Source organism: Girardinichthys multiradiatus, chromosome 2 (genome assembly GCF_021462225.1).
Source record: "Girardinichthys multiradiatus isolate DD_20200921_A chromosome 2, DD_fGirMul_XY1, whole genome shotgun sequence".
NCBI classification, from domain to species: Eukaryota; Metazoa; Chordata; class Actinopteri; order Cyprinodontiformes; family Goodeidae; genus Girardinichthys; species Girardinichthys multiradiatus.
The window spans coordinates 12906449-12933594 of record NC_061795.1 but is presented as its reverse complement, the minus strand read 5'-3'; the positions used below and the strand labels follow the sequence as shown (position 1 = coordinate 12933594).

General features: G+C 39.9%; 1 protein-coding gene across 2 annotated transcripts; it reads left to right on the top strand.

Moving 5' to 3' along the window:
- Positions 1–22: 22 nt before the first annotated feature.
- On the top strand, positions 23–18880 carry LOC124877696 (mixed lineage kinase domain-like protein). Of its 2 annotated transcripts, none has more exons than XM_047381118.1 (11): positions 23–116; positions 4554–5007; positions 5435–5521; positions 8738–8912; positions 13086–13186; positions 13259–13394; positions 15437–15521; positions 15596–15744; positions 16388–16437; positions 17424–17570; positions 17713–18880. In XM_047381118.1, exons 2-11 carry the CDS (start codon positions 4560–4562, stop codon positions 17760–17762), a joined length of 1428 nt encoding a protein of 475 aa, XP_047237074.1. In that variant the 5' UTR covers positions 23–116; positions 4554–4559; the 3' UTR covers positions 17763–18880. The 2 variants fall into 2 exon arrangements, with proteins under 2 accessions (XP_047237074.1, XP_047237083.1); XM_047381127.1 differs by having other exon boundaries at positions 53–116; positions 4558–5007.
- Positions 18881–27146: the final 8266 nt, after the last annotated feature.

Here is a 27146-nt window from a genome sequence, read left to right as displayed (position 1 = left end):
GCAGAATGTCATGTGACGTTCAGAGGCAAACAGGAAGAACTGTGGACTATGTGGTTTCACTTTTACCCCATGTTAACCGATAGCACATTACATGTAAAGTTACTGAAGGCTAGCAGGTAAAGTCTATTTTTTGCTTTTGATCCTCTCTAACATAGAAAACAGGCTTCTCTGGTAACTAAGTTACTCTGCTGTAGAGTCACCATTTACCAGCAATTTCCCTTTATCAGGAGGATACTCCTAAAGGGAGTTTTAAAAATACCACATGATCTTTCTTGTTTGAAGCAGTGGGGTGGCATTAGCAATACAGCTACAGACTGGTTTAGGTTCTACTTAGCCGGGCATACTTTCTGTGTCTTCTTTGGTGACCATGTGTCTTCCTGTGCTCCTCTCTTCCTGCAGGGCTCCCTTTTAGGCCCACTCCTTATACTGTGCCTGCTAGCTCTAGGCTCTATTTTTAGAAAATACGTGATCTCCTTTTATAACTATATGGATGATACCCAGATAAATGTCCCGCCTAAAGTACTCTATCTCTCGGAGCCTTCTGTTTTCATGGCCGGATGACATAAAAGCCTGGATGGCTGTGAGCTTTTTAAATTTCAATGAGGAAAAAAAAACAGCGATGGTCTTTGAAAGCTCCACTGAGACCACCCATGTGTAGATGTTGGTTCCTTGGCTCTGGGAAACTATTACTAATCTAGGGGTCAAAGTGGATGCTGAACTAAAGATAGAAAATCACATCAAAGCAGTTGTCAAATGCAGTTTTTTACATTTGAAACAGCTGGCTAAAATAAAGCCAATTCTTACTCAGCAGCATTTTTTAAACTAATCCACGCCTTTAATCAGGCAGCCGGATCACTGTAATGCACTTTATAAAGGACTCAGTGATTCTTCTATCTCTCAGCTTCAGTGGGTACAGAATGCTGCTGCACTTCTTTTCACTGGCACATGAAGATTTTATCACATTTCCCCTTTTTTAGTCTTCCTGCACTAGCTGCCTGTACTTTTAAGAATCAATTTTTTTATTTACTTTTCAAGCTCAGTAAATCTGGAAATGCTCAGATATTTGAGCTTCTTATCTCACCATGTGCGGTAAGAAAGTCTCAAAAGTTGTAGGCACAGGAAAGCTGATCTGTGTGCTTATGTTTACCAATCCGTCTGCAGCTGGCGATTTGTATGCAGCGTGTATTAGTACTTGTGCAGTTTCAATAGTGTAAATTTTAGAAACTGTTTACACATTTGTGAATGTTGAGGTACGCATTTACGCTTTGTGTCATACATTTGTAAGGATTATGATTATTGATTAATTAATATTCATCAAGAATTATAATTTAAAATCATAATTTGAAAAAAATTAAATTCTTAACCAAAAATCATTACTTATGAATAGAAATCAGAGATATCCTCTGGTGTTGTGATTATGGGCTCAAAGCTCTTTAATAATTACAAATTATTAACCAAAACCACCAACTGTCACTGTTTATTCAACCACTTCACCGAAGGTGGGGGAACTTTGACCTTGTTTTGACAGATAAATCACTCTTGCACGAAATAAACACAAACGCTTCTCTTAATTATATATATGAAGATTTATTGAAGCCAAATAATCCTGATATACCATTTTTCTGGTCCAAAATCCTTCACCTAACTAACAAGCACCGTTCTACACAAAGGGAATAAAAATGACTACCTAACAATAATAATAAAAGAAAAATATATACGCACATGTAGTGTCTATGAAGATCAAACCAGCAGTTTTATGTACAAAATGTGTAATTTGGGCTAAATGGAAAGAAATCCTCCTGTCGTGTTGATGTCTCAATCGCAGCAATCAGTTGATAAAATGGTGGGGCCACGCCCCTTTAGCCACTACCAGCTGATCGCCCCAAATTTTGACAAAGGGTCATAAAACTCTGAGGCGGGAACTCAGTGGAAAATCTCCAGCAATAAAACTGGAACAAAGAGTGGTCAGGGCGAGGCCCAGACTGCAGTTGCTTTGAATGAAAAACCTTTAAAAGTCCAACTTCTAACTCCTGGCTGATTAGAGATCAGCAGGACAAACATTAACCACGCACGATTCAGCAGCGCTTGCGCACCAAATCAAAACACAGCTCAGCATAAAACCCTTCAATCAGTATTGCATGCAACAAGTTAATACCTGAGATTAACTACTGGTGATCCTACATCACCTTAACTGCCTCATCCTGCACAGACCATCAAATGCACCTATCCGGTTTACTATGAAATGAACAAAATTACTTTGACATTGATTTCTGCTCTCCACCAGTTGAGGATGGATCAGGTCTGAAGAAATGGAGGGGAGGGGGATCACGGGTTCGTGATCAAATTGAGGAGAAAAAAACATAAAAAAAACGGTAACTTCTCATCCGTCCAGGGGTGGAAAAGATGACGAACCGTTTAGTCGACTGAATCAACAAGGAGGGAAACTCATCTCCTTGGACATAGAACCTCTGTGGGTTTCACCTGCGCCGAGTGTGGCGCGGTCGGTAAACAAATCTCCTGATCTTCTCGTATCAGACAGATTTTCAGCTTTCAAGCTCTTCCGGGAATGGCCTTGTGGAGCAAAAGTTCGCCTGCGAGCTTTTGTCTCTCCAGATATGCGCCTCCGTTACGCTGTCCTGTGAGACAGGCTGGAAATGGCACCGAAACTTCATCTCCTCTGGGTTTACATGCTTGGTGACATCAGAGCTGCGACGTCTGTTGAGCTGCGTGTGTCAAAATGTGCGACCAAAATGGATGACCCCAACACACATTTGTGAATTGTGTTGAACACTTACAAATCTTGTATGCTTTGTGAATCTTTTTGAGACTAATTTAGCTACATAAACACTTGGCCAAGTTTTATTACAATTTTTTGTTTCTGCTAGCTTTATTTATTTGCGTTTTTTGTTTTTTTCTTTTCCATAATGGTATGAAGTCTATGTATCCTACTATGGTTGTCAAATCTGTGGTTCAGTTCACTAAAGCTTGTTCTTTAATTTCACTAGTGTCTCATTTAAGCACACCACTATATTCCTAGAATCAAACCTATTGGTCCATTAGTCAAAATGATTCAGTATTACTAAAAGCTCTGGTGAGCCAGCCAGGAGTATGGACGTGTGTGTTTAAGTAGTAGACATATTGTATGCATTGCTAGAAGGTTAAAGCCCTAAAAACCTGCCCGATCCCCACAAATCGTAAAGAACTTCAGTCCTTTTTAGGATTTGCAGGATACTGCAGAAGGTTCATTCAGGGTTACTCCATCAATGTTAAGCCACTTAATGAATTAACCTCTGGTCATCCACCGCTAAGGAAACCAAACAAGAGTGTAAGGATAAATAAAACAAGCTAATAGTATTGGAACCCTCCGGAGTGCTTTGGTCAGCAGTCTATATCCCAATGTTAGGAAGCCATTGACGAGATTATAACAAAGTTAACATTCGCTCCACTTTTGGGATTTTCAGACCCCCAGCTACCGTATTTCCTACACAAGACTAGAAAACTACAACTTCATTCAAATAAATAAATAAATTATAATTACCCTGCAGATTAGAACCTTAGTGAGATCAGATAAAGAAAAGTATCTCTTCTTTTAGTTACATTAGAGATGTTTGGTGAAAATGTATTGGTTTTACTGGTCAGTAAATACTGTTTTTCACACAGTGTTCTGCACTTAATTGTTTTAGAGCAGTTAAAGCGTTGCACAAGGTAAAATGAGAATGCATCCTAGTAATAAATAAACCACTAACCACAGTAACTCCAGTACCAATGTTGTTTCCAACTAGAACTGATTTTGACAAAATTTCCCAATTTCACCAAATAAACTGCAAAATCTTAGAAGAAATCGTACAGCAACTAAGTTCTTTTTCCTGCTGTCTCAATCTTTTACCCACAGCTTTCCTTAAGAAAGCTTTGCCTGTAATAACATCTGATTTAACACAAATAATAAACACGTCCCTTTTGTCAGGTATTTTCCCCCAGGCCCTAAAAACAGCAATTATCAAATCTTTATTCAAAAAGAGCAACTTGGACAAGCTGCTACTACAGAACTACAGGCCTATATCAAACCTCCCCTTCATCTGTAAGATAATTGAAAAAGCTGAGTTTCAGCAGTTAAACAACTTCCTAACAATGAACAACCACTTGGATGTCTTCCAGTCAGCCTTCCGTGCTCACCAGCGTACAGAGACTGCTCTTATCAAGGTGTTCAATGACATTCGTATAAATGCAGACTGTGGAAGAACCACAGTGCTGGTATTATTGGACCTTAGTGCAGCATTTGACACTGTTGATCACTCCATTTTATTAGAGCACCTGGAAAACTGGGTCGGCCTTTCTGATACAGCACTCAACTGGTTTAAATCCTACTTGAAGGACAGATACTTTTTTTTTTGTCAGTAGGTAACTTTACATCAGAGCACAAAAATCACATGTGGCGTTCCCCAAGGGTCCATCTTCTATATTTAGTTTTTTTGGCCAATGTCTCTATCTGAAACCTTTTTCCTTTGATTATATTTGATGTTCTGTTGTAAATGTTTTGCTCTCTTCTTTTTCAGCCAGTCATGGACTATATAGAGCCAATTCTGTCCATTGCTTCGCAGATCTACACACTGGTTGGAAATGTTAAGGCCAATAAAAAACGCTGCTATCGTGTTGTAGAGCGTGTAAAAGTCTTGGAGAGCCTGGTGAATTCAATCAAACTGAGGGATACATTGGAGCATTCTGCTGAGGTGGAGAACGCCCTGAAAGGACTCTCGATCACTCTGAAATCAGCTCATGGGCTTATTGAGAAATACACCTTGGCAAACTTGGTGAAGCGCATCCTGAAGTCAAACAGCCATGGCGATGAATTTAACAGTGTCAATGAACGGTTCAATGACGCCTTTGAAAGCCTAGCTTTAGCTCTGGAGTTAGAGAATGTAAATCAAGTGTTCAAGGTGTTTGAGCAGATCTCCAGACTCAAAGAAGATGAAGAGGACAGGAGGGAAGATGATGCAGAGTTAAAGAGAAGTAAAAAAAACTTGTGACATCACTTTTTAAAATAAAATGTAAAAATATATTAGTATGTGAGTATATGCAGTAATTATCTGAAAAATAAAAGCACAACAGAAACCCCTTTGCTGTGCAAACAACATTTAATTTATCTAGAGCCCAAACAAAATATTCACTCTCTTGAATCATACAAAATCAAGAATATTTAGGGAATCTCACTGTTGGGATAGCAAATTTAAGAGTTTTAAAGCATCAGTTGATCTGATCTTACCACCTCAACGCCGTTGAGGCCAGGAAAGCAATTGAGGTCTATCAATATTTTCAGACTTTGGTGACACTTTTGTGAAAGCAGATGCAACACTAACTGCTCCAATTTAAAATAATTTAGGATCTGCTTGCTGTTCAGATTGTTGCCTACTTTATCACATCAGTGTTTTTTTCTCAGTGCTCTTGGAATACGGGGAATACGTGGAGACCGTGCAAAGAGAACTTGAAGATATCAAATCCAGTGTAGGAAAAATCGTGGAGATGTGTGAGTATACAGTAACTTTACTACACTCTGTGCTGAAACACCAGACCAACAGTAGTTTGATCAGTTATAAATCTTATGCCACTGTCTCACCATTTCATGCTCAAAGAAAACTTAAAAAAAACATCTCTGCTACGAAAAGATGTTAAGTGACTTATACAACCATAGCCAAAGGTTTTTGCTTTGTCAGGTGATACATTATATTGCCAACAATTTTCACTCACCCATCCAGGTCAAGTCCAGTCTTGAAATGCCCCCACTACTAAACATTCCACAACATGGAAGGCATTCATTTCACCTACACAGTAGAAGGCCAAGTAAAATCACAGATGGGTTAGCAAGATGCATAGTGTATAGTTGACTACTTTTGTGCAGTGTCAAGTGTGCAGAGAGCTTCATGCAAGGAGTGAGCAGCTGCATCCAAAGTTTACATAACCTAATGGAATGCAATATGTCAGATGGTGCACAGTATGGCCCTATTGGACTCTATATCAGTGTAAATGTTCTCTGTGGATGAAGAAATACAATTGTGGAGTTGTTTTTCAGAAGTTAGGCTCAGCACATAAGTTCCAGTGAAAGAAGCTCTTGTTGCTTCAGCTTGCCAAGACATTTTGGATAATTTATGCCACCAACTGTGGGAACAGTTTAAGGCTGACCCCTCACTCTTCAAGCATTATTACCATTTATGATCAAAACCAAAACCAAAAAGATTTAAATGTAACCTCTAGGAAAACAAAACAGGTTCATTATTTAAGCCAAACCTACAACACTACTTGGAAGTAAAATGTGAAAAAGCTGAACTCTTGAGACGAAAAATGGGAACTAGGTCCTGCTAATCAAATGCTTGACTAACTCATAATCAGCAAGTTCTAGCACCTCTGCAAAGACACATTTAGGTAGTTCTCTGGTCCCGAGCAATCAGCTAATTCACCAGCTTACATCAATGGCAAGTGATGGCAGTTCATATCAAGATTAGGGTGCTGCTGCTTCCGCGTCCGCCTCTCTGTCTGCTAAGCTCCCTGCTTGCTTGCATTCTTTTACTCCTAACGTTTTATCTCAGCCAAAATTACGGAAATATTGGACTAAAACTACTTTTTACCAGCGACTCCCAAGGATTATTTTTTTTTTTTTTAAAGGATTTTGATGCTTTTATAATTGAACTAGCACAAGGTGCCTTCCTTCACCACAGAGGACTTCGAGAAACTTTTACAGAAATTGGCTGTTTTGGAGATGAAAATCCATCGACTAGAAGTGAATGTGGAGGTGAATATGGGGTACAGCGATGATTCAACTCTGGCTGTGATCCAAACTGACAGCCAGCTCAACGGCTCAACTGGCAACCAAAACACTGAGAAGGCGCATGCCCAAAAAATCAAGGTAGACGACTCACCAGAAGATCTCAGCAATTAAATAAATTAGAATGGCCAAAATTACAGAGAAATGTCCCCGTTTCCTCTGGGAAAAAGGAGACTTCGACAGTGCGCTGCTGTCACAATAACTGATAGGAGTGAGGCATCTGGAAATAATGGAATTCCCCTCCAAAACAGATTTGCTCCACTAAAGAATAAAAACCATGAAAATGATTCATCTTCTCAGAACAATAAAAGGTTTCAAAACTATCTTCATTCTAAACAGTCTTCTCCTAAATTGCCAGAGTAAAAGTGCCCCACCGGACCAAGAACCCTAACAGTGGGCAACACAACTGTGAACGAGATCAAAAACTTCTACAACAAGAAAAACACAGATGTTATGACTGGTACCAGTAATGTGGTGTCCGATATCTCAGAGATTATTCTGGCAATTACAGAAAAGTGCCCGACTCAAGAAAACCTTATTATACACTGTGGAACCATGGATGATGTGGCTAAGAAAAAATCAGAAGGATTGAAAGAGGATTTCACTCGTCTGCTGAATAATGGAGGTCTCTATATCAAGGTGTATTCAGCGAATCCTCTGCACCGATTTTCTGTGGAGATGAGATTTTCTCGAGACTTCTGATGATTAATAAATGGTTGGAAAAGGCATGTGCTACTACATCTGTGAACTTCATCGACAACTTTAATATCGACCTTCAGCAGAGAACATGGAGTGTCAACAGCAATGATAACGCTGCCACCAACAGCTCCAGCAGAGACAACCAGGCAGTTGGCTGAGAGAGAGGGGGGGGGGGGTTCATGGTGTTTAGGTTCGGGGGCATGTGTTCGATATCTGTGTCCTGGTTGGGACTGGCGCGGGAAAGGGGGTTCGGGGCCCGGACCAGGTTCAGGTGCTGGGTTGGTCTGCCTGTTTCCACCCCCGGAGGGAAGGGGACCACCTCCCGCTGGCTCACTCCGGGTGGCTGCTTGCCGGGGCTTGGACTCTTGGGCTCTGTCGGGCCTCTGCTTGGGGAGTGATATGTCCTGGGGTCTTGGGTCTCTGAGTTGATGGCTGGATCTGCTCGGGCATAGACGGCTGCTGGCGGGGCTTGTAGGCTTGTCGCTGCAGGTCCCTGGGGCTTCTGCACTGTGCCTGCTGGGTGGTTCACCTGGGACTCTCCCCTGCTCTTCTCTGGGGGGGTTGAGGTAGTCCCGGTGGTGGTTCTCCTGGGGTTCCTGTGCTCTGAAGGGGCCTTTGGATGCCTTTGGCTGGGATCTCCTCCATATCTGTCCCGGGTTCTGGGGGGCGGGTCTGTGGCTCCTCACACTCACTTTTGCATATACACAAGCGGGCTCACATTCAGACCCACAGGTGTTTAGATTCAGGTGTTAACAGATACACAAATGTTCTATATTGAGCCGCATTTACCACTAAATACATCTTGCATTAATAAGTACCGTGCAGTTCTCGGTAAAAAAGCTGGTAATTCATCCTCCCCCCCCCCCAAACAAACACACACACACACTCTAAACGTATTTGTTTAGAGTGGCCTTTGAACGTGCCATCTAGACATTACTAGTTAAGTTCTAAGTCCAACTTTCCTTTCATTTTCTTATCCATCATTCTATTCTTTACATACCTTTATGTCACTGTAATGTACTTTGCCTATTATGTTTTTAATTTTTTTCCTTCATGTGAAACACTTTGAATTGTCTTGCTACTGAAATGTGATATATAAACTTGCCTTGCCTTGCTGTCAGAGTTGAGTAAAATCAGAATCTTTTCTGAAAATTTGAAAATAGTATTTGACCCACTCTGGAAGAAGTGGTAGAAAATGACTGACTTGACTTTTTATCTTCACAGTGAATAAGCCCAGAATCATAACCATTGACATCCGAATGATTAAACCAGAGGAACTGATGAATATTGAAAAAAAGCCCATCATGACAACACCGACTTCAGAGGTTTACAAGGGAGAATTTGGTGGCTTCACAGTGGCCATCAAGAAGTACAAAGGAGCTTCAAACACCAAACCAGGGTCTGTGGCGCAGTTCAGCTAAATATTCATCTAAATATTGACAGAAAATTATATTGTTTTAGAAAATTACATGATCATACTTTTGTTAAGTCTTCTTACTCCACAGTCACATTTCACAAATATTATTCTTTTTTTAAATTTAGCCTTCTGGTATTTAAAGGTGACCTATTATTCTTCCTTTTAAACATTTGGTATAGGTCTATAGGCTATACAAAACATGATGCAAAAGCAGTCCGTGGTGACGTGATTCGCGCTAACTAGTACTGTCTTTGACAATGTGACTGGAAAATATCCCTCAAAAATAAAATGAAGCCACGAATCTCTGTTATCCGACAGCGGTCGAATGTGCATGGACACATGTGGGTCTTTGCAGCCAACAACAGAGCATCTGCCTTTGAGGGTAGCCATTGTAAAGCAGGTGTAAGGTAAAAGACGTGATCCTCTACTGAAAATCAAGTGGGAGGAGCTCCGCCTTAGATGCTTGCTAGTCAGGGGCAGGACTCAGGTAACGTCCCTAAGTGCCAGTGTAATTGTGACGTCACACTTTAACAGCTTTTGAAACTGCGCATTTTCTAGAAAAAATAAAACATTCATTTTTAGCCAAAAAAATGGCTGAATGGGTTTTTTTTGCGCTTAGACTGTTTGTAGAAGCATTAGAGACCCAAATGGAAGTATAAAAACGAGGAAAAAGTGAATTTTGCATAATAGGTACCCTTTAAAGCAGTGTGTTTTAGAAACTGAAGAACAAACTGAGAGACACAATCTATGTGTTTTGGGCATATAATACAATAAGTTGGTATAATCCAAATTACTCTAAAATATAAATTAGCTATTTGCAGCTACAATGGGTGTTAAATGTATCCAACATTACATCAATTCTAATAGAACGTCTCTATCCAGGAAGTCCCTAACTAAGCTTGAATGTCTGTTAGTTGTTTGTATCAAATGAAGTCCCACAAGGACTGATGTTTGACAAGCTTGGATACAACAATTTTGAGATACATTTATGCAATGTCTTTTAATATTTTAGACTACATATGTTCTTGTGTATGAGTATCAAACATGTTCTGTCACAAATACAACTCTGATGCAACCTGCTGGGTTTCCTTAGATAGAAAAACGTTTTATCCAATTTGAATAAATAACTGAATCTGACTGCACTGCTCAATGGTTGGGATTAATTGGAATGTACAGGGGTTGGACAATGAAACTGAAACACCTGGTTTTAGACCACAATAATTTATTAGTATGGTGTAGGGCCTCCTTTTGCGGCCAATACAGCGTCAATTCGTCTTGGGAATGACATATACAAGTCCTGCACAGTGGTCAGAGGGATTTTAAGCCATTCTTCTTGCAGGATAGTGGCCAGGTCACTACGTGATACTGGTGGAGGAAAACGTTTCCTGACTCGCTCCTCCAAAACACCCCAAAGTGGCTCAATAATATTTAGATCTGGTGACTGTGCAGGCCATGGGAGATGTTCAACTTCACTTTCATGTTCATCAAACCAATCTTTCACCAGTCTTGCTGTGTGTATTGGTGCATTGTCATCCTGATACACGGCACCGCCTTCAGGATACAATGTTTGAACCATTGGATGCACATGGTCCTCAAGAATGGTTTGGTAGTCCTTGGCAGTGACGCGCCCATGTAGCACAAGTATTGGGCCAAGGGAATGCCATGATATGGCAGCCCAAACCATCACTGATCCATCCCCATGCTTCACTCTGGGCATGCAACAGTCTGGGTGGTACGCTTCTTTGGGGCTTCTCCACAACGTAACACTCCCGGATGTGGGGAAAACAGTAAAGGTAGACTCATCAGAGAACAATACATGTTTCACATTGTCCACAGCCCAAGATTTGCGCTCCTTGCACCATTGAAACCGACATTTGGCAATGGCATGAGTGACCAAAGGTTTGGCTATAGCAGCCCGGCTGTGTATATTGACCCTGTGGAGCTCCCAACGGACAGTTCTGGTGGAAACAGGAGAGTTGAGGTGCACATTTACAGGTCCTTCTCAAAATATTAGCATATTGTGATAAAGTTAATTATTTTCCATAATGTCATGATGAAAATTTAACATTCATATATTTTAGATTCATTGAACACTAACTGAAATATTTCAGGTCTTTTATTGTCTTAATACGGATGATTTTGGCATACAGCTCATGAAAACCCAAAATTCCTATCTCACAAAATTAGCATATTTCATCCGACCAATAAAAGAAAAGTGTTTTTAATACAAAAAACGTCAACCTTCAAATAATCATGTACAGTTATGTACTCAATACTTGGTCAGGAATCCTTTGGCAGAAATGACTGCTTCAATGCGGCGTGGCATGGAGGCAATCAGCCTGTGGCACTGCTGAGGTCTTATGGAGGCCCAGGATGCTTCGATAGCGGCCTTTAGCTCATCCAGAGTGTTGGGTCTTGAGTCTCTCAACGTTCTCTTCACAATATCCCACAGATTCTCTATGGGGTTCAGATCAGGAGAGTTGGCAGGCCAGTTGAGCACAGTGATACCATGGTCAGTAAACCATTTACCAGTGGTTTTGGCACTGTGAGCAGGTGCCAGGTCGTGCTGAAAAATGAAATCTTCATCTCCATAAAGCTTTTAAGCAGATAGAAGCATGAAGTGCTCCAAAATCTCCCGATAGCTAGCTGCATTGACCCTGCCCTTGATAAAACACAGTGGACCAACACCAGCAGCTGACACAGCACCCCAGACCATCACTGACTGTGGGTACTTGACACTGGACTTCTGGCATTTTGGCATTTCCTTCTCCCCAGTCTTCCTCCAGACTCTGGCACCTTGATTTCCGAATGACATGCAGAATTTGCTGTCATCCAAAAAAAGTACTTTGGACCACTGAGCAACAGTCCAGTGCTGCTTCTCTGTAGCCCAGGAAAGGCGCTTCTGCCGCTGTTTCTGGTTCAAAAGTGGCTTGACCTGGGGAATGCGGCACCTGTAGCCCATTTCCTGCACACGCCTGTGCACGGTGGCTCTGGATGTTTCTACTCCAGACTCAGTCCACTGCTTCCGCAGGTCCCCCAAGGTCTGGAATCGGCCCTTCTCCACAATCTTCCTCAGGGTCCGGTCACCTCTTCTCGTTGTGCAGCGTTTTCTGCCACATTTTTTCCTTCCCACAGACTTCCCACTGAGGTGCCTTGATACAGCATTCTGGGAACAGCCTATTCGTTCAGAAATTTCTTTCTGTGTCTTACCCTCTTGCTTGAGGGTGTCAATAGTGGCCTTCTGGACAGCAGTCAGGTCGGCAGTCTTACCCATGATTGGGGTTTTGAGTGATGAACCAGGCTGGGAGTTTTAAAGGACTCAGAAATTTTTTTACTAGTTAACTCGTTGATTCAGATGATTAGGTTCATAGCTCGTTTAGAGACCCTTTTAATGATATGCTAATTTTGTGAGATAGGAATTTTGGGTTTTCATGAGCTGTATGCCAAAATCATCCGTATTAAGACAATAAAAGACCTGAAATATTTCAGTTAGTGTGCAATGAATCTAAAATATATGAATGTTAAATTTTCATCATGACCTTATGGAAAATAATTAACTTTATCACAATATGCTAATATTTTGAGAAGGACCTGTAATTCTGCCGTGATTTGGGCAGTTGTGGTTTTATGTTTTTTGGATACAATCCGGGTTAGCACCCGAACATTCCTTTCAGACAGCTTCCTCTTGCGTCCACAGTTAATCCTGTTGGATGTGGTTCGTCCTTCTTGGTGGTATGCTGACATTACCCTGGATACCGTGGCTCTTGATACATCACAAAGACTTGCTGTCTTGGTCACAGATGCCCCAGCAAGACGTGCACCAACAATTTGTCCTCTTTTGAACTCTGGTATGTCACCCATAATGTTGTGTGCATTTCAATATTTTGAGCAAAACTGTGCTCTTACCCTGCTAATTGAATCTTCACACTCTGCTCTTACTGGTGCAATGTGCAATCAATGAAGACTGGCTACCAGGCTGGTCCAATTTAGCCATGAAACCTCCCACACTAAAATGACAGGTGTTTCAGTTTCATTATCCTACCCCTGTATGTACCTGACTTTTGTGAAATGCCTTGGGACAACATATGTTGTGAATTGGCGCTATATAAATAAACTGCCACTGAACACTGTACTCGCAAACAACTTCATATGCAGGGAGGTAAAGTCTGTCTTCAAGAAAGAAGTTGACACCATGAAACGGTTTGAGTCCCCCAACATCCTGCGAATGTTTGGCATCTGCATCCGAGAAGAGAACAGTGAGTAGTGTTGCACCCATTGCTAAATGTTGTTTTAAACAACAAAGCATCATGTCATATATCTACATGCAGCTTCATATCCTGAGTTCCTCGTCATCATGGAGTATTGTGAAAAAGGAAGTCTCCGAGATGTTTTGAACTCCAAACATGAACTGTTATGGACCAGGAAAGCTTCCATGTGTCTGGACGCAGCACAGGGACTTTACCGGTAAAGTCTAAAAGAAACAAATTGTCTATTGTACTCATTAAAGGTTGAGAGAGCGATTAGTTAAGAAAATTGTTGGTAAATGAAAGATTAAAAAAATTAAATCCAAACTAGTTGGTAAGTCAGGCTGTCTTTAGGTTGACCTCAGAAAGATTTTGGCAAATTGTCAGAGAGAGTGGCAATTCTTATCACTGAAAGGCCCAGGATTTGTTTTACCCGGGTAAAAGGATTCCAAGGGAATTTTATATATTCTGTTTCCATTGCTCAGAAAGGCCACAGACCTTTTATTTAAACCAGCCTAATGACGCATGGGGGAAGTTGTGAAGAAAACTGCACTACACCTTCAGTCCATCAGATGATTCCTTCACTCTGTTTAAAAGACTCTTAGCTATTAAATATTGTTTTTGTTTCAACTGATAAATAATAAATGATGAGCAGCTTTAGAGTTATACAGATGAATAATTCCTTCTATAAATACGAAAGTTGCAATGGATACATAGACTGCCAAAGTTTAAATCATTATTTTACATAGATTTTTTTTCCAACCTACATCTGGCCAGAGATGTTGCTTTAAAACTATAATAACTACTAAACACTGATTAACTCACTTATTTTTCTTTATTATCCTCAGATAAACTTATAGATATAGACATATGTCTATGGGTTTATGCATAGACAGTGTCTATGCATCCACTGTCTATGCGTAGACAGTGGATGCATAGACAGTGGAATGGAGGATGGAAGGACAATAGTGTGGAGATGATCACAGACCCTTTGGAAAACGGCATCCAAACCTGGAACTGTGGTCCGTCCTACTGCAGAGATGTCTGCATAAAACTATGAAATGAAAAATTGAAAATAATAAAGAATTCATAGTCCACTAAAAAGTGCTATGATCATTGGTACTGCATTGAAATATTTTTCTTACAGACCTGAGGCAAAACAGTTTATAATTAATGCTAACAATTAAAATGTGAAAAATGTCTGGCAAAAAAGTTTCAGCTTTATATTCTGGTACTTGCAGTTATTAACTTACCCACTGAACGATTTATTCTTTCCGCCGCCACAAAAACATAATGTAGCGGGAAATACCAGAATATGTCCCAAATTCAGAACTCAGTTCATAGCAATCCGGTCCAGTGATACTCACATTCAGATTGAATTACGTACAGTGCAATTCAGTTCTAATTATATGGTAAAGGCCCTGCACTTGTATAGCGTTTAATCAAGTCCCCAGAGACCCCAAAGCTCCTTACACTACAATCAGTTACTCACTCATTCACACACTGACTGTGGTGAGCTACATTGTAGCCACAGCTGCCGCTGGGCATACTGACAGAACTGAGGCTGCCATACGGAGACACCACTGAGCCCTCTGACCACCATCAGCAGGCAAGGAGGGTGAAGTGTCTTGCCCCCAGACACAAGGACTGAGACAGACAGACCGGGATTAAAACTGGCAACCCACTGGTCTCAGGACAAACCTCTACCACTGCGCCACAATTAAGATACAGCATAATTACAGTAGAGCATGTCCCATTGCTCGGTAAACTGTTAAGTAAGTAAAGTTTAGTCATAGTGGACTTATTGAGACAGTTCAACCTATTACTTAATTAAATAATAATAATAATAAGAATTCTGTTGAACTGAAAAGATACAGTCCTTAGACAGATTCATGGACTTTACATGGGAGTGTTGTGATGAAAAATGAACCAGGACACCAACAGGTGGATGTCTCTTCACTGATCTAGATGTTTAACCACCTGAGGTAAAGAGACAGCTGTGCAGAAAGGTAACAAATTACTAATTGCTGATTTACATTTTATTTTTTCGACTGTATTATCTACATCTTGGTCGGGAGCTGGGGTTGAATTTAAAGCTGTTTAGGTATTCCCCTACTTCCTAAAAAGATGTAGTGTGTAGTAACTTAAAGTCAGCAAATTAAGGTAGTAATATCATACAATTGTTTGATAGATCAGCTAAGCTTAGAATGGTTTTATATGGATAACTGAAAAAGAATTATCTGTAATAATGTTGCCTCCCAGCCTTCATCTGACTGAAGATATAATTAAGCTTCACATGAGCATCACCAGCAGTAAGTTCCTCGTGGATGAGAACTACAGAGTAAAGGTAGAAAAGTCAAAACACACTGGGATGACTTCTTGGCAACTGTTTAGCACTTCTCACACTCTTCCTATTTTCAGCTGGGAGGTTTTGAACTAGCCAAAACTGAGACGTCACTGAAAAAGACAACAAAGGAAAAAGAGAAGGACATCAATTCACTGTGCTACTCCTCTCCCCAGCAGTTGGGTAACATCAACCACCCCTACAGCAAAGAGTGTGAGATCTACAGGTCTGTATCACCAGGGAGCTGGTAATTTTCTGTTTTTATTCAGATTTTTATTTAAAGTCACTTTTGAATTTCAGTGGTTCCCCAACTTAGTGTTTACATCAATAATATTTAAAATATCACAAACACATTTCATGTGCTATTTTAGCAAGCCAAGTGATGTGTATTTGTTCAAAGTCAGTGAGTCATTTTCTATACCGCTTCTTCCATATCATAGGGCAGCTGGTGCCTATCTCGAGCAGTCTATGGGTGAGAGGCAGGGTACACCATGGACAGATTGCCAGTCCATGGCAGGGCAACACACAAACAACCAAGCACACTCTCATTCACACACCTAAGGGCAATTTAGAGTGACCAATTAACCTAACAGTCAGGTGTCAAACCCAGGACCTTGTTGTTGTAAGGCAACAGTGCTAACAACTGTGCCACCGTGCAGCCCTTTGTTAAAAGTATTTAGAAGAAAAGCAAAGGAACACTCAGAAAAAATTAAGTCAAAGATATCTGCTGGTGTTTTTTATATATCTGGCTTTTTATTCTACAATGTGCGCTTGGTGAAGCAGAGTGGATGGATAGAAATATGTCATAGAAGAAATAATTAATAATGGAATAGAAGAAAATCCTGCTTGGTAACTTTTTTATTTTTCAGCCTAGGAATCGTGCTGTGGGAAATCGTGACTCGTAAAAACCCCTTTGAAGGTGTGTATCTGTAAACCTCTCTTCTTAAATAATCTTAGTACATTGTAAAGTTCTTCACTGAAATATTTAGCATGACTTAGGTCTTTCAGTTAAACTTTTTTGGAATCATTTCAAAGGTAGTTAGTTGCTTCCTGCTCTGCCTTAGTTTATCATGCTCTACTTTCTTGTTATGCTTTCATTTTTCAGTGTTTGGTCCCATACACTTTCCTACTGTTATTCATCTCTAGTGCATACAGTTAGGCGCAAAATCATTCACGCCTGGTGTAAGATTTAGCTTTATATGTTTATTTATTAACCAAACATTTTGTTTCAGTGTTGTTTACTACAAAAAATTATACAATGTAAAACGGGTTTAAAAACTACAGAATTTGGAATATATAATTTTGCTGTTTTTGTTTACATTTTAACAAAAACTGACTGTTGCAAATGTTTTATACACTTTAATATTCAAATTGCCATGATTGGCATTACAGCTATCAAACCCTTTTAAATTTGCTGATAAGCTTTAAGCATGTTTCCACTGGTATTTTTCAGCAATCATCTTTCTTGTTAATCAGAATCAGAATCCACTTTATATGTTTCTACAGACAAACAAGGAATTTGACTCCGGTACACACTAAGCTCCAAGTTTTTGAGGTTGAAAGGCCGCATTGCCAACACTGTAATGTTTAGCTCCCATCACAGATTCTCAATCAGATTCAAGTCTGGGCTAAAACCTGTTGGTCAAGTTAAAAGGTTACTTTTACTCTAAATCTGGCAGGGTTACAAAATACAGATAGTAAAAGTAAAAAAAAAAAAACAGATATTGACTCTGCATTGTTTGGAGTTGTGACAAGGACCGCTTCCATGGGAAAAGTTTAAGTAACAAACATTTTATTTCTTGCCGAAGTATAGTGAAAATGAAGCAGTCATACGTCAAGAGCACAAGTACAGCGGAAGTATGTGGCGGTAGATCCTTCTTGAAAAGTTTCTCTTTCTTACTCCAGACTGTGGCGGGGATGAAAAAATTATTTATAAAAAAGTGTGTAAGGAGAGATATCAAGAGCCATTCCCTGCTGATTGTCCCGAGTCCCTTGGAGAGCTGGTCAAAGCCTGCAGGGGTTATGAAAGCTCCCAAAGGCCATCTGCTGGAGGTAAGGGGCTATTGTTTTCATCACCCTGTTTGCTGTTGTTTTTGTAAGCTCATTAACAATTTGGAGCTGACTTTTGCAGTTGAAAATTTAACACAGAGCATACATCTCTGTGGATGTGTCTCTTTGTTTTTGTCCTCTGCAGTGCTGGTGGATAAACTGCGAAGCGTGGTGGTACAGTTAGAGAAACAATGAAAGCCCTCAACTGGCCCACTGGTTGCATATTTTGTATTTATCATTCATGTTGTTGATCAAAATGATTTTCTTTTTTTATTTTGATTGTATTCTTTACTTCACTTTCTAAATAGTTTGTAGTAGTTTTGTTTATTTTTCTTGTAATTCTCAGCAGATTGTTTCTTCCTTTCATGCCTGGATTTTCTGCAAGTACTCTGTTGTTCTTCAACAGTCCCAGCACAAGCATTTAAAGATAACTGCTCACTTTAAATGGCCCTTGGGTCCTGTGGTGTGTTGGTGCAGGTGCCCTGATTTTAGAAGAGTGGCACACAGAAACTGTAATTTAATCGCATTAATTATGTCCACTGTGATATACAGCGCTTAGCAAACATTACCAGAGATGTAATAGTAGGCGTAACTGACCAATTATCCTCCAGTTCTCTTATGTCTTGGCAAAACAGAATGGCCTTAGACATGTTGTTAACTGAAAAGGGAGGTGTTTGTGCCATGTTTGGTTCTTTATGCTCTACCTTTATTCCAAATAATACAGCTCCTGATGGTTCAGTAGCCAGGGCCTTAGATGAATTGCGCACCCTGGCTCATCACATGACAGAACACTCTGGTGTAGATTCTTTACCTGATTGGTTTGCTGATGCTTTTGGTAAATGGAGCGATTTTATTGTTACAGGTATGACTTCCTTTGCCATCTTCACAGGTATTCTCATTTGCTGTGGATGTTGTGCCATTCCGTCTGCACACTCTAATTAATAGATTGATCACTACAGCTCTGTCAAAGGAGGACTCCTCTAGGTCATAGCAGATGCCTCTCCTCACAGGTGTAGAGGAATCCATGGATTGCTCTGATGAGTCTGAGAGCGACTCTCATGATTATGACGCTTTCTAATAAATTTACCAATATTCAGTTTACATCTATTCAAATAATCCTCCTAATTCTGATGATGTAAATGTGTACCAAACACACACAGGGTAGATGATAAATCATGATTTCATTTTGCTAGTATATTGGTGTACTAATATATTCTACATATTTTCTTCATTAAATTTTTTGTATTACAGAATATACATATTTACAATGTACAATATACACATATATAATAAAAAGGTGCATTTGCAACATCTGTATGCTGTTGTTTTGTACTCTATTAAATGTTCAACAGAGAAACAGCCTGGAGGAAGAAACTGTCTCTGTGGCGGCTGGTTCTAGTGAACAGAACCAAACTCTATAAGAACCATAAACAGACATTCATTAGAACATTGTATAAACCTTCATTTGAACCAGGTCCAAAGTCTATCAGAACCAGGTCAAAACTTTCAGAAGCAGGAAGAAAACTCCACCATAATGAGGTCACCTCCTTCAGAATCAGGAGGACCATTCTATCAGAACCAGGTCCAACACTCATCAGAACCAGACCCAAACTGCATCAGAATCAGGAACAAATCTCTATCAGAACCAGTTAGGAACCCTCCATCAGAACCAGGTCTAAACTCCATCAGAACCAGGAAGAAATCTCCATCAGAACAAGGTCCAAACTCCATCAGAACCTGGTACAAATCTTCATCAGAACCCTGTTTAAACCTCCATCTGAAGCAGGTCCAAAGTCTATCAGAACCAGGTCAAACCTATCAAAACCAGGAAGAAAACACATCCAGAACCAGGTCCAAATCTCCTTCAGAATCAGGAGGACCCTTCTATCAGAATCAGGTCCATTGTTCATCAGAACCACACCCAAATTCCATTAGAACCAGGAGGAATTCTTCATCAGAACCAGTTCTGAACTCCATCAGAACTAGGAACAAATCTCCATGAGAACCAGACCCAAACTCCATCAGAACCAAGAAGAATTCCCCATCAAGGGCTAGTTAGGAACCCACTATTGGAACCAGATCCAAACTCAATCAGAACCAGAAAGAAACCTCTATCAGAACCAGTTCCACAAATTATCAGAACGTGAAACAAATATCCATCAGAACCAGACCCAAACTCCATCAGAACCAAGAGTAAATCTCCATCAGAACCTGCTAGGGACCCTCCTCCAGAACCAGGTCCAAACTCCATCAGAACCTGGCAAAACGCTCCAACGGTACCAGGAAAAAATCTCAATGAGAACCAGGTACAAACCTGCATCAGAACCATGTACAAACCTGTATCAGAACCAGGTCCAAACTCTATCAGAGCCCAGGAGAAACATCCATCAGAACCAGGTACAGAGACTTCCACCAGGACCAGATACAGATCTCTGTCAGAACCAGATTCAAACTCCATCAGAACCTGGAAGAAACCTCTTTCAGAACCAGATCTAAACTTCATCAGAACCAGGAAACAAATCTCTATAAGAACCTTCTACAAATTTTCATCAGAACCAGGGATAAACCAATATTAGAATCAGGTTCAAAGTCCCCCAGAAGCTGTAATAAGCCTCCATCAGAACCAGGTCCAAACTCCATCATAACATATCAAAAAGCTCCATCAGAACCAGGAAAAAAATCTCATTAAGAACCTTATACAATTCTTCATCAGAACCAGGTACAAACCTCTATCAGATCCAGGTCCAAACTCCATCAGAACCAGGAAGAAACGTCCATCAGAACATTGTACAAATCTTCACCAGAACCAGGAAGAAACCTTAATCAAAACCAGGTCCCAACTCCATCAGAACCTGGTAGAAATTTTCATAAGAACCTTGAACAAATCTTCACCAGAACCATGTACAAGCACCATCAGAAACAAATCCAAACTCTGTCAGAATCAGATACAAATCTTCATGGGATCCAAGAGGAACCCTCTATCAGAATCAGGAACAAACCCTCATCAGAAACAGGTCCAATCTCTATCAGAACCAGAATGAAACCACTACTCCGTGACTTATGATGATAAGACCATCTTCATAGGTCCCAGTGGAGCATCAAAACAGCGACCATTTGATGTCAGCCTCTTAAACAGCTTCTACTGCTGTTCCAACACCTTGTAGAATATAAAATATCTATGTGTGTAATATTAACTATCTCTGTGTGTAACTGACATGTGTACATAGAGCAGAGGGGTTCAAGCTTAGGGAGTGAAGTAAAGAGTCCAAAGTCATAAATTAGTGAAGGACAAGGAATCACTGATGGGGGAGAAGAAGACAGGGGAGAACAGCGCACAGAGAGGGCAAGGTCATAAATTGGGAAAGGAGACAAGGCTAGAGACAAGGCAGGATAAGTTTGTTATAAGAGAAGAACCAGAAGTACTCCTTATTTGGATATAAGGTTATATGGTTGCTGGGGAGATATCCACAGATAGAATGATTGTGTATGTGTACTGCATAGCAGCGAAGGGTATATAAAGGTATTTGTGGCCCCTCCAAAACGGACAACACACAGACGTTTCCAGGTACCAGTGTAAGTGTGTGTCCCCTCTCTGAATTCAGATTGGTTTTTTATAAACTTGTGGAAGCGTACAACTGATCTCTGACTGAGGATTGTCCTTTGGGTGCCAAATAAAAGAGTCGGGGAGAGGTGAGGAGTAATGTAAGAATTAACTGACGGCCAGTAAAGTTTTCCTACCTCAACAATTGGTGCCGTGACCCGGATTGGCTCTAACTAAAGGATAATTAATTGACTACGAGACAGACGTCGTTCTACAACACCGCAGGGTTGACCCAAAACCAAAATGGTAAGGAGATCTATATTTATTCTCCTTTTGCCTGTTAATAGCGTAGGTGGTGTTGTGGAATAGATATCTGTTTTCTCTTAAATTTACAGTCTTGATCAGTTTTGGGTAAAATATTTGTTGGTTGAAATAATGGATTACGGTAAAGAAATGATATATTGCGTAAACATATTTGTTGATTGAGACAAGATAAATTTTAGCCGAGATACTTGAATGTTGAGGCTGTAACATTCTTTTCACCGAAGATACTTAAATGGTGATGGTGTTGAAGCAAATAAGTTCCGGATTTGGCAATCCAAACTCAGTCCTGACGAGGACTGGGGTATTTAGGCTGGGGTTAATAAGAGCCTCCCCGAGGCATTGGGACGCCTCAAAGTGGCCAGTAAATAAGTTCCGGATTTGGCAATCCAAACTCAGTGCTGACGAGGACTGGGGTATTTAGGCTGGGGTTAATAAGAGCCTCCCCGAGGCATTGGGACGCCTCAAAGTGGCCAGTAAATAAGTTCCGGATTTGGCAATCCAAACTCAGTCCTGATGAGGACTGGGGTATTTAGGCTGGGGTTAGTAAGAGCCTCCCCGAGGGTCCTATCCCTGGCCACCTCAAAGTGGCCAGGGATAGGACCCCGAGACCCTGAACTGGCAGGTGAGGGAAGACAGTTGAGATACTTAAATGGTGAAACTGTAATAATAAGATTAAGTAAAAGGAATTCCAGGGAGTCAACGGAGGGTTGATTCCTAGGTGTCAAACTGGGTTTGGCATCACAGCGGTCGGACCAGGAGAGATTGAAAAAGTCCCGCTGAGTGGAAGGGTTTAAGGCTCTCTGCGATTGTGTTAAATATGCTTTAATTTGGGAAGATAAGTTTGGTTTTTCACAGAGTGGAAGTTTTAGGGTAAATAAATTAAATAGTTTAGATAGTTTCAAGTAAAACAGTTGATGGATGGAGATGAGAAAAATAAAAAACATAAGAAAAAGATTAAAAAGCACAGAGTGCATCAATTAAGGTGTTAAAGAGTTAAAACTTTCCTGCAGGAAGTTTCGTTTGTCTTACATATTGTGATCAGTCGGAAAAGAAAGGAGTATAGTGCATGTTATGGTGGACAATTGACTGACTGACTGATAATATTTCTGTGTGCAAAATCTGAACCTATACTGAACTTTTTCATCTGCCTCTCACACACACACATACACACCTACATACATGTATGGGATTTGAGTGTAACATCTGCGTTTTTGAGTCTGGACTTTAGTAATCTGCCCTTCCCATGGCTACTCGACGCTTCTCCAGCACGGCCTGAAAGAGAGAGCCTGCCTGCCTGTCTGCTGTAAATCACAGTGTGCGTTTCCACAGAACGAAACTCAGAAGTAGTTTGGCCCAAACCCACTGAGATGGACAACGATCCATGCTGCTGCAGAGCCAGAAGAGCGATACACTGGATTTATATTGGAAGCACATCTTATGCGGAGAAACAGGTCGGAGCAAAGTTCTTTCTCCCTCCTGGAGAAGTTAAAAGTGGACAAGAAGGATTGAATGTCTCACCAACACACCTGAAGGGCCTGGGTTGTTTTTTTGGACTGATAGAGAATTGTGTGCCATGACAGTCTGACTCTGGAGCGATTAAGAAACTTAGGGGGGTAACGTACAAACACACACACATTTGCATAAATCTTTTCCTATTTTCTGCAAAGAAGAACGGTTATTAACCGCTGCTCATGTGACACGCTGGCCAGACGTTGACAGATATAGTGGGTTAAAATAATATTTTAGGGTTAGAAAAGTATCTTCAAAAGGGTGATAACTTAACTCATTTGATACTTTCCAGTTAATTCTTTTAGAGAAGCAAGTTCGCTTTCGTCGTGGAATATTCAGGGTCAATTATTATAGTTATTAAAAGTTATTAAAAAGCAGAGGAAGTTACATCTCCAAAACTCAGCAGTAACCATGTGTTTTCTATGTTATTCTCAGGACAGATCTCATGAAGGAGCATTTTTATAAAACCCAGCGCATGCGTAAAACCTGATGGGTTTCTCCTTCAGGTATTATTTTCTGTTGTCAGAGTTTGTATCCCATAAATCTAATGGATAGAGACCTCATTAAAACAGGCTTAGTTCTACTGCAGATGGTCTTCATACAGTCTCTGACACAGTACTTACAGTTTGGTGCAGTTTTTGTCCGCAAGTGCTAACTGACGCTCGTGGAAAGTACAAATTCATTGTTTTTCACAGCAGCTGCTGGGAAGAGGTTATATTAGGTTTTCCTTCCCTCTTCTGATTCATGCAGCGTGTTGATTTACATTGTACCTTATATCAGGTCCTGACAAAAACTATGAAAGGCTTGGTTCTGCAGTTTCTTTCCCTTTGGTGAAGGAAAGGAAACCTAATCAGTTCTGTGCTGCACAGAAATATTAAAAAACTTGTTGTTTTCTAAGATATCACCAGCTAAAACTTTTAAAACTTTTGAGAGTAATTGGTTTTGTTAAACACATTTTCCTTGGTAAAACAAACCTTTAAAATGAGAATGGGAAAAATTGGGTTATTTTTGAAGGTAAGAAAGAATCTGATTGGACAGTGGTACCACACAAAAATTAAACTAATCTTATGTACCATAAAAGACTGCATGAAAAGGCCTTCAGAATCGTGGAATTATTTTCCACCACAGTACCAAGTTTTTTAAAGCATGCTTTTTCTTTATTTTAAAACAGATCTGTATTTTTGTTTTGTTCTTGGTTTTTTAGCATAATGTTTGTCTGAAGCTGCTTATGAACTGGGTTAGGAGCAAATATGATCTGAGGTAAATTAGGAGCTGTGAACTAGTAATTTTAAATCTGATTATTGTCCAAGCAGAAATATTATATTTAGCCAATCCTTCAATCTCTGCAGAATGTTAACACCATTGTTCAATGCAGGAGTACTCAACCTGTGGTTTCTGGACTCATGAAGCCCATGAGCCATAGATTTTGGGTCCATAAAATTATAATACTTAATTAAAGGTAGACTGATTACCTATTAAAACAGATCTAAGCCAATGATGAGTTCCAGTCATTTGGTGGCTTTGAAATACAATAATACTCAAAATTTCTACTCTGGGGAACACAGATTGGGGTTGAAGAGTTTTGTTTTGTAACCAAGGTTAGGATTTTTATAACGAAATAAAGATAAAGAAAATCCTTCATTTTAGGAAAAGAAAAGAAAAAAAGGTTCCTTGTTTGATTTCTTAGGGTTTAAAGATTAAAACAATACATAGGAGTAGAAAGGTACACAAGGTAATTTCAGATTACTAAGATAAAATATTGGAACATTTATCAGCATTTGGATTATTAAAGAGGGGTTCTAGTAATGATTTTCTCCCCAAGTCTCAAAATTTAAATAGCCAAATTAAGGAAAATTATGTGTGTCTTCCTTTTAAAACATTATGTGGAAAAAGTCCAGTTTGGAGTCAAGTTTCTTATCTTAATTTCTGATTAAGTCAAACACTGCAGTTTTTGTTTTGTTCGGGTATACCATAAAAATGTCGACGCCGGCTTAAAATACTTCTTTGCATTTAACCTGAGCAGAGAAATTCTTGAATGCAGCTGCGATCAAACTTTAGCAAAACAAAAAGAGAACTATAACAATAACTCTCAGGATTGTAGTTATTATTATTACAGAGTTACAGTACAAAGAATTGGCAAAAGGTTTCAGCATCAGTGAATTTGGATTAATTTAAGAGAAAACTGTTGCTGTGCTTCTAAATAGTTTGAGATCTCTTTGGATTATGTCCACTCATCTTAAAAAGGATCCTGAAGATTGTCATAACAAAATTGATCAATTACAGCATTAAAAGATATGGTTGAGAAAACATTCTGATAACAGATTGTTAAAAATTTATTTGAATTCTTGAAGCTTCAAATTTGGCCATTTGTCTGTCTTTGATGTTTTGTCTTTGTTTTGTTGGAATGAATGTTTGTTTATTTGTTGCATGAAACAATAATCCATGTTTAGAATAATGTTTCTAAATCCCAGATTGATTAAAACTTTGAGTTTTCAGGAGAGTTAAGAAGCAGCTTGTTTCTGAGGTAGGTGCATGTTAACAGTTTTGCAGTTTAAGGTTCACTACTATGGGTTTGAATGAAGAAACTGTAGGTCCGCCCATAGGCTGCCAATCAGAGGTTAGTTCTGCCTGACTCCGCCCACCTACCAGGTTGGTTCATGCCTTTGCTGTCATGGTAACGCTCAGCACCTCCCTTCCTGAGTTTTAACACTGTTTAAGAGACATTAGAATCAAAAGGCTTGTAGTGATTGTTGCCTTAATAACATGTATTTTTGTATAATAATTAAGGATGTAGCATGACATTTAGATTTATGTGTTTTACTATAAAAAGGTTAATGAAATAGTTTACAATAGTTTGAAGAATTAGTTTTGCATGCAGAATCATTGGTGATTTATTAGATTGAAAGTTTTCCCTGGTGCCATTACGCTAACTGACAGTCAATATATGCCAAAAGTAAGGAATATATTTTTGATAAAGAATCATTGTTACGATTTCATATTTGACAGGAATTATTTATTAGATTAAATTTGTAGAGTGTATGCATCAAAATTACATTGGATTTACATTAATCTAAAACTTATCTTCATGCTAGACAAATCAGGATGATATGTGACTTATTTCTAAGTGAAATATTGATGAACTGTACAACGACTGAAGTTTGTGTTTTGTTGTTAATGGAACTGAGTTATAGTTAAAAATATCTGGATTTTATTTATGTTGTTCTCATTAAATTCATAGAGACACATAGTTATGTCAGAATTCATTTCTTTGGTTCTATGTAATGTGATCTTGATTACTAGAACATTGCTGTTTAAACCTTTTGCTGGATTGTCGCAGGGGTTGGACCCTGCGCCAAAAGGGGGGAAGTGTCACAATAAAGTAACATGGAGTTATTGCCAAGATCATTTTCTTCCACATCTTTGTGTGAAGATAGGATGTTGTTTTACTGTCAAAACCTGTCCACTGTGTTTTCTCAAGTTTCACAGACGGTGAAGGCTGCATTACCAGAAACAGCCACTTCCACCCTCCAGTCCTTTATTCCTGGCGACTGGATTATGGTCAGAGAATCTAGGAGAGAACACAGGAAGTCCAGGCGCTGGAAAGGCCCATATCAGATCCTACTAGACACCCAGGAAAGCTGCAGGAAAGCTCCCCAGCTTCATCTGGCTTCCAGGACACAAGTCATCTTCCAACTGGATCATCCACGGCCTGAAAGGTATGAGAACAGCGGACCACCACAAGACAAAGAACTGTAAACTGATCACTGGCGAGTGATTGAACAGGTGGTTGAAGAACACTGTTCTTACAAGGGCACAATAATCGCTTGGGCAGTGCAACGTTATTTCAGAATCTACTTAAGGCCATCGCATTGCCTGAAAGTTAGAAATCATAAGGTCATTTGCCTCACTGCACACACACACCACAGTGAGAGGGAAGACCTCTACACATTGCACATAACCTTTCTCTGGATGATGGACTGGCGACGTCTGCAACAGAAAGACAGTCAAATATGCGCCATGATGCTTATTCTCCTTAATTTCTTATCATTTGGTGGCTATTAGGCTCCTTTGCCTGGACAGCAAGGGTCAGCCAAATTCTTTTCTCCCACTTTGACAGCGAAACTGACTCTGAGAAGGAAATCTCGGATGCTTTTATCTAACTTTCATGTTTATTGCTTGATATCTATCATTATGGTACTAATTTG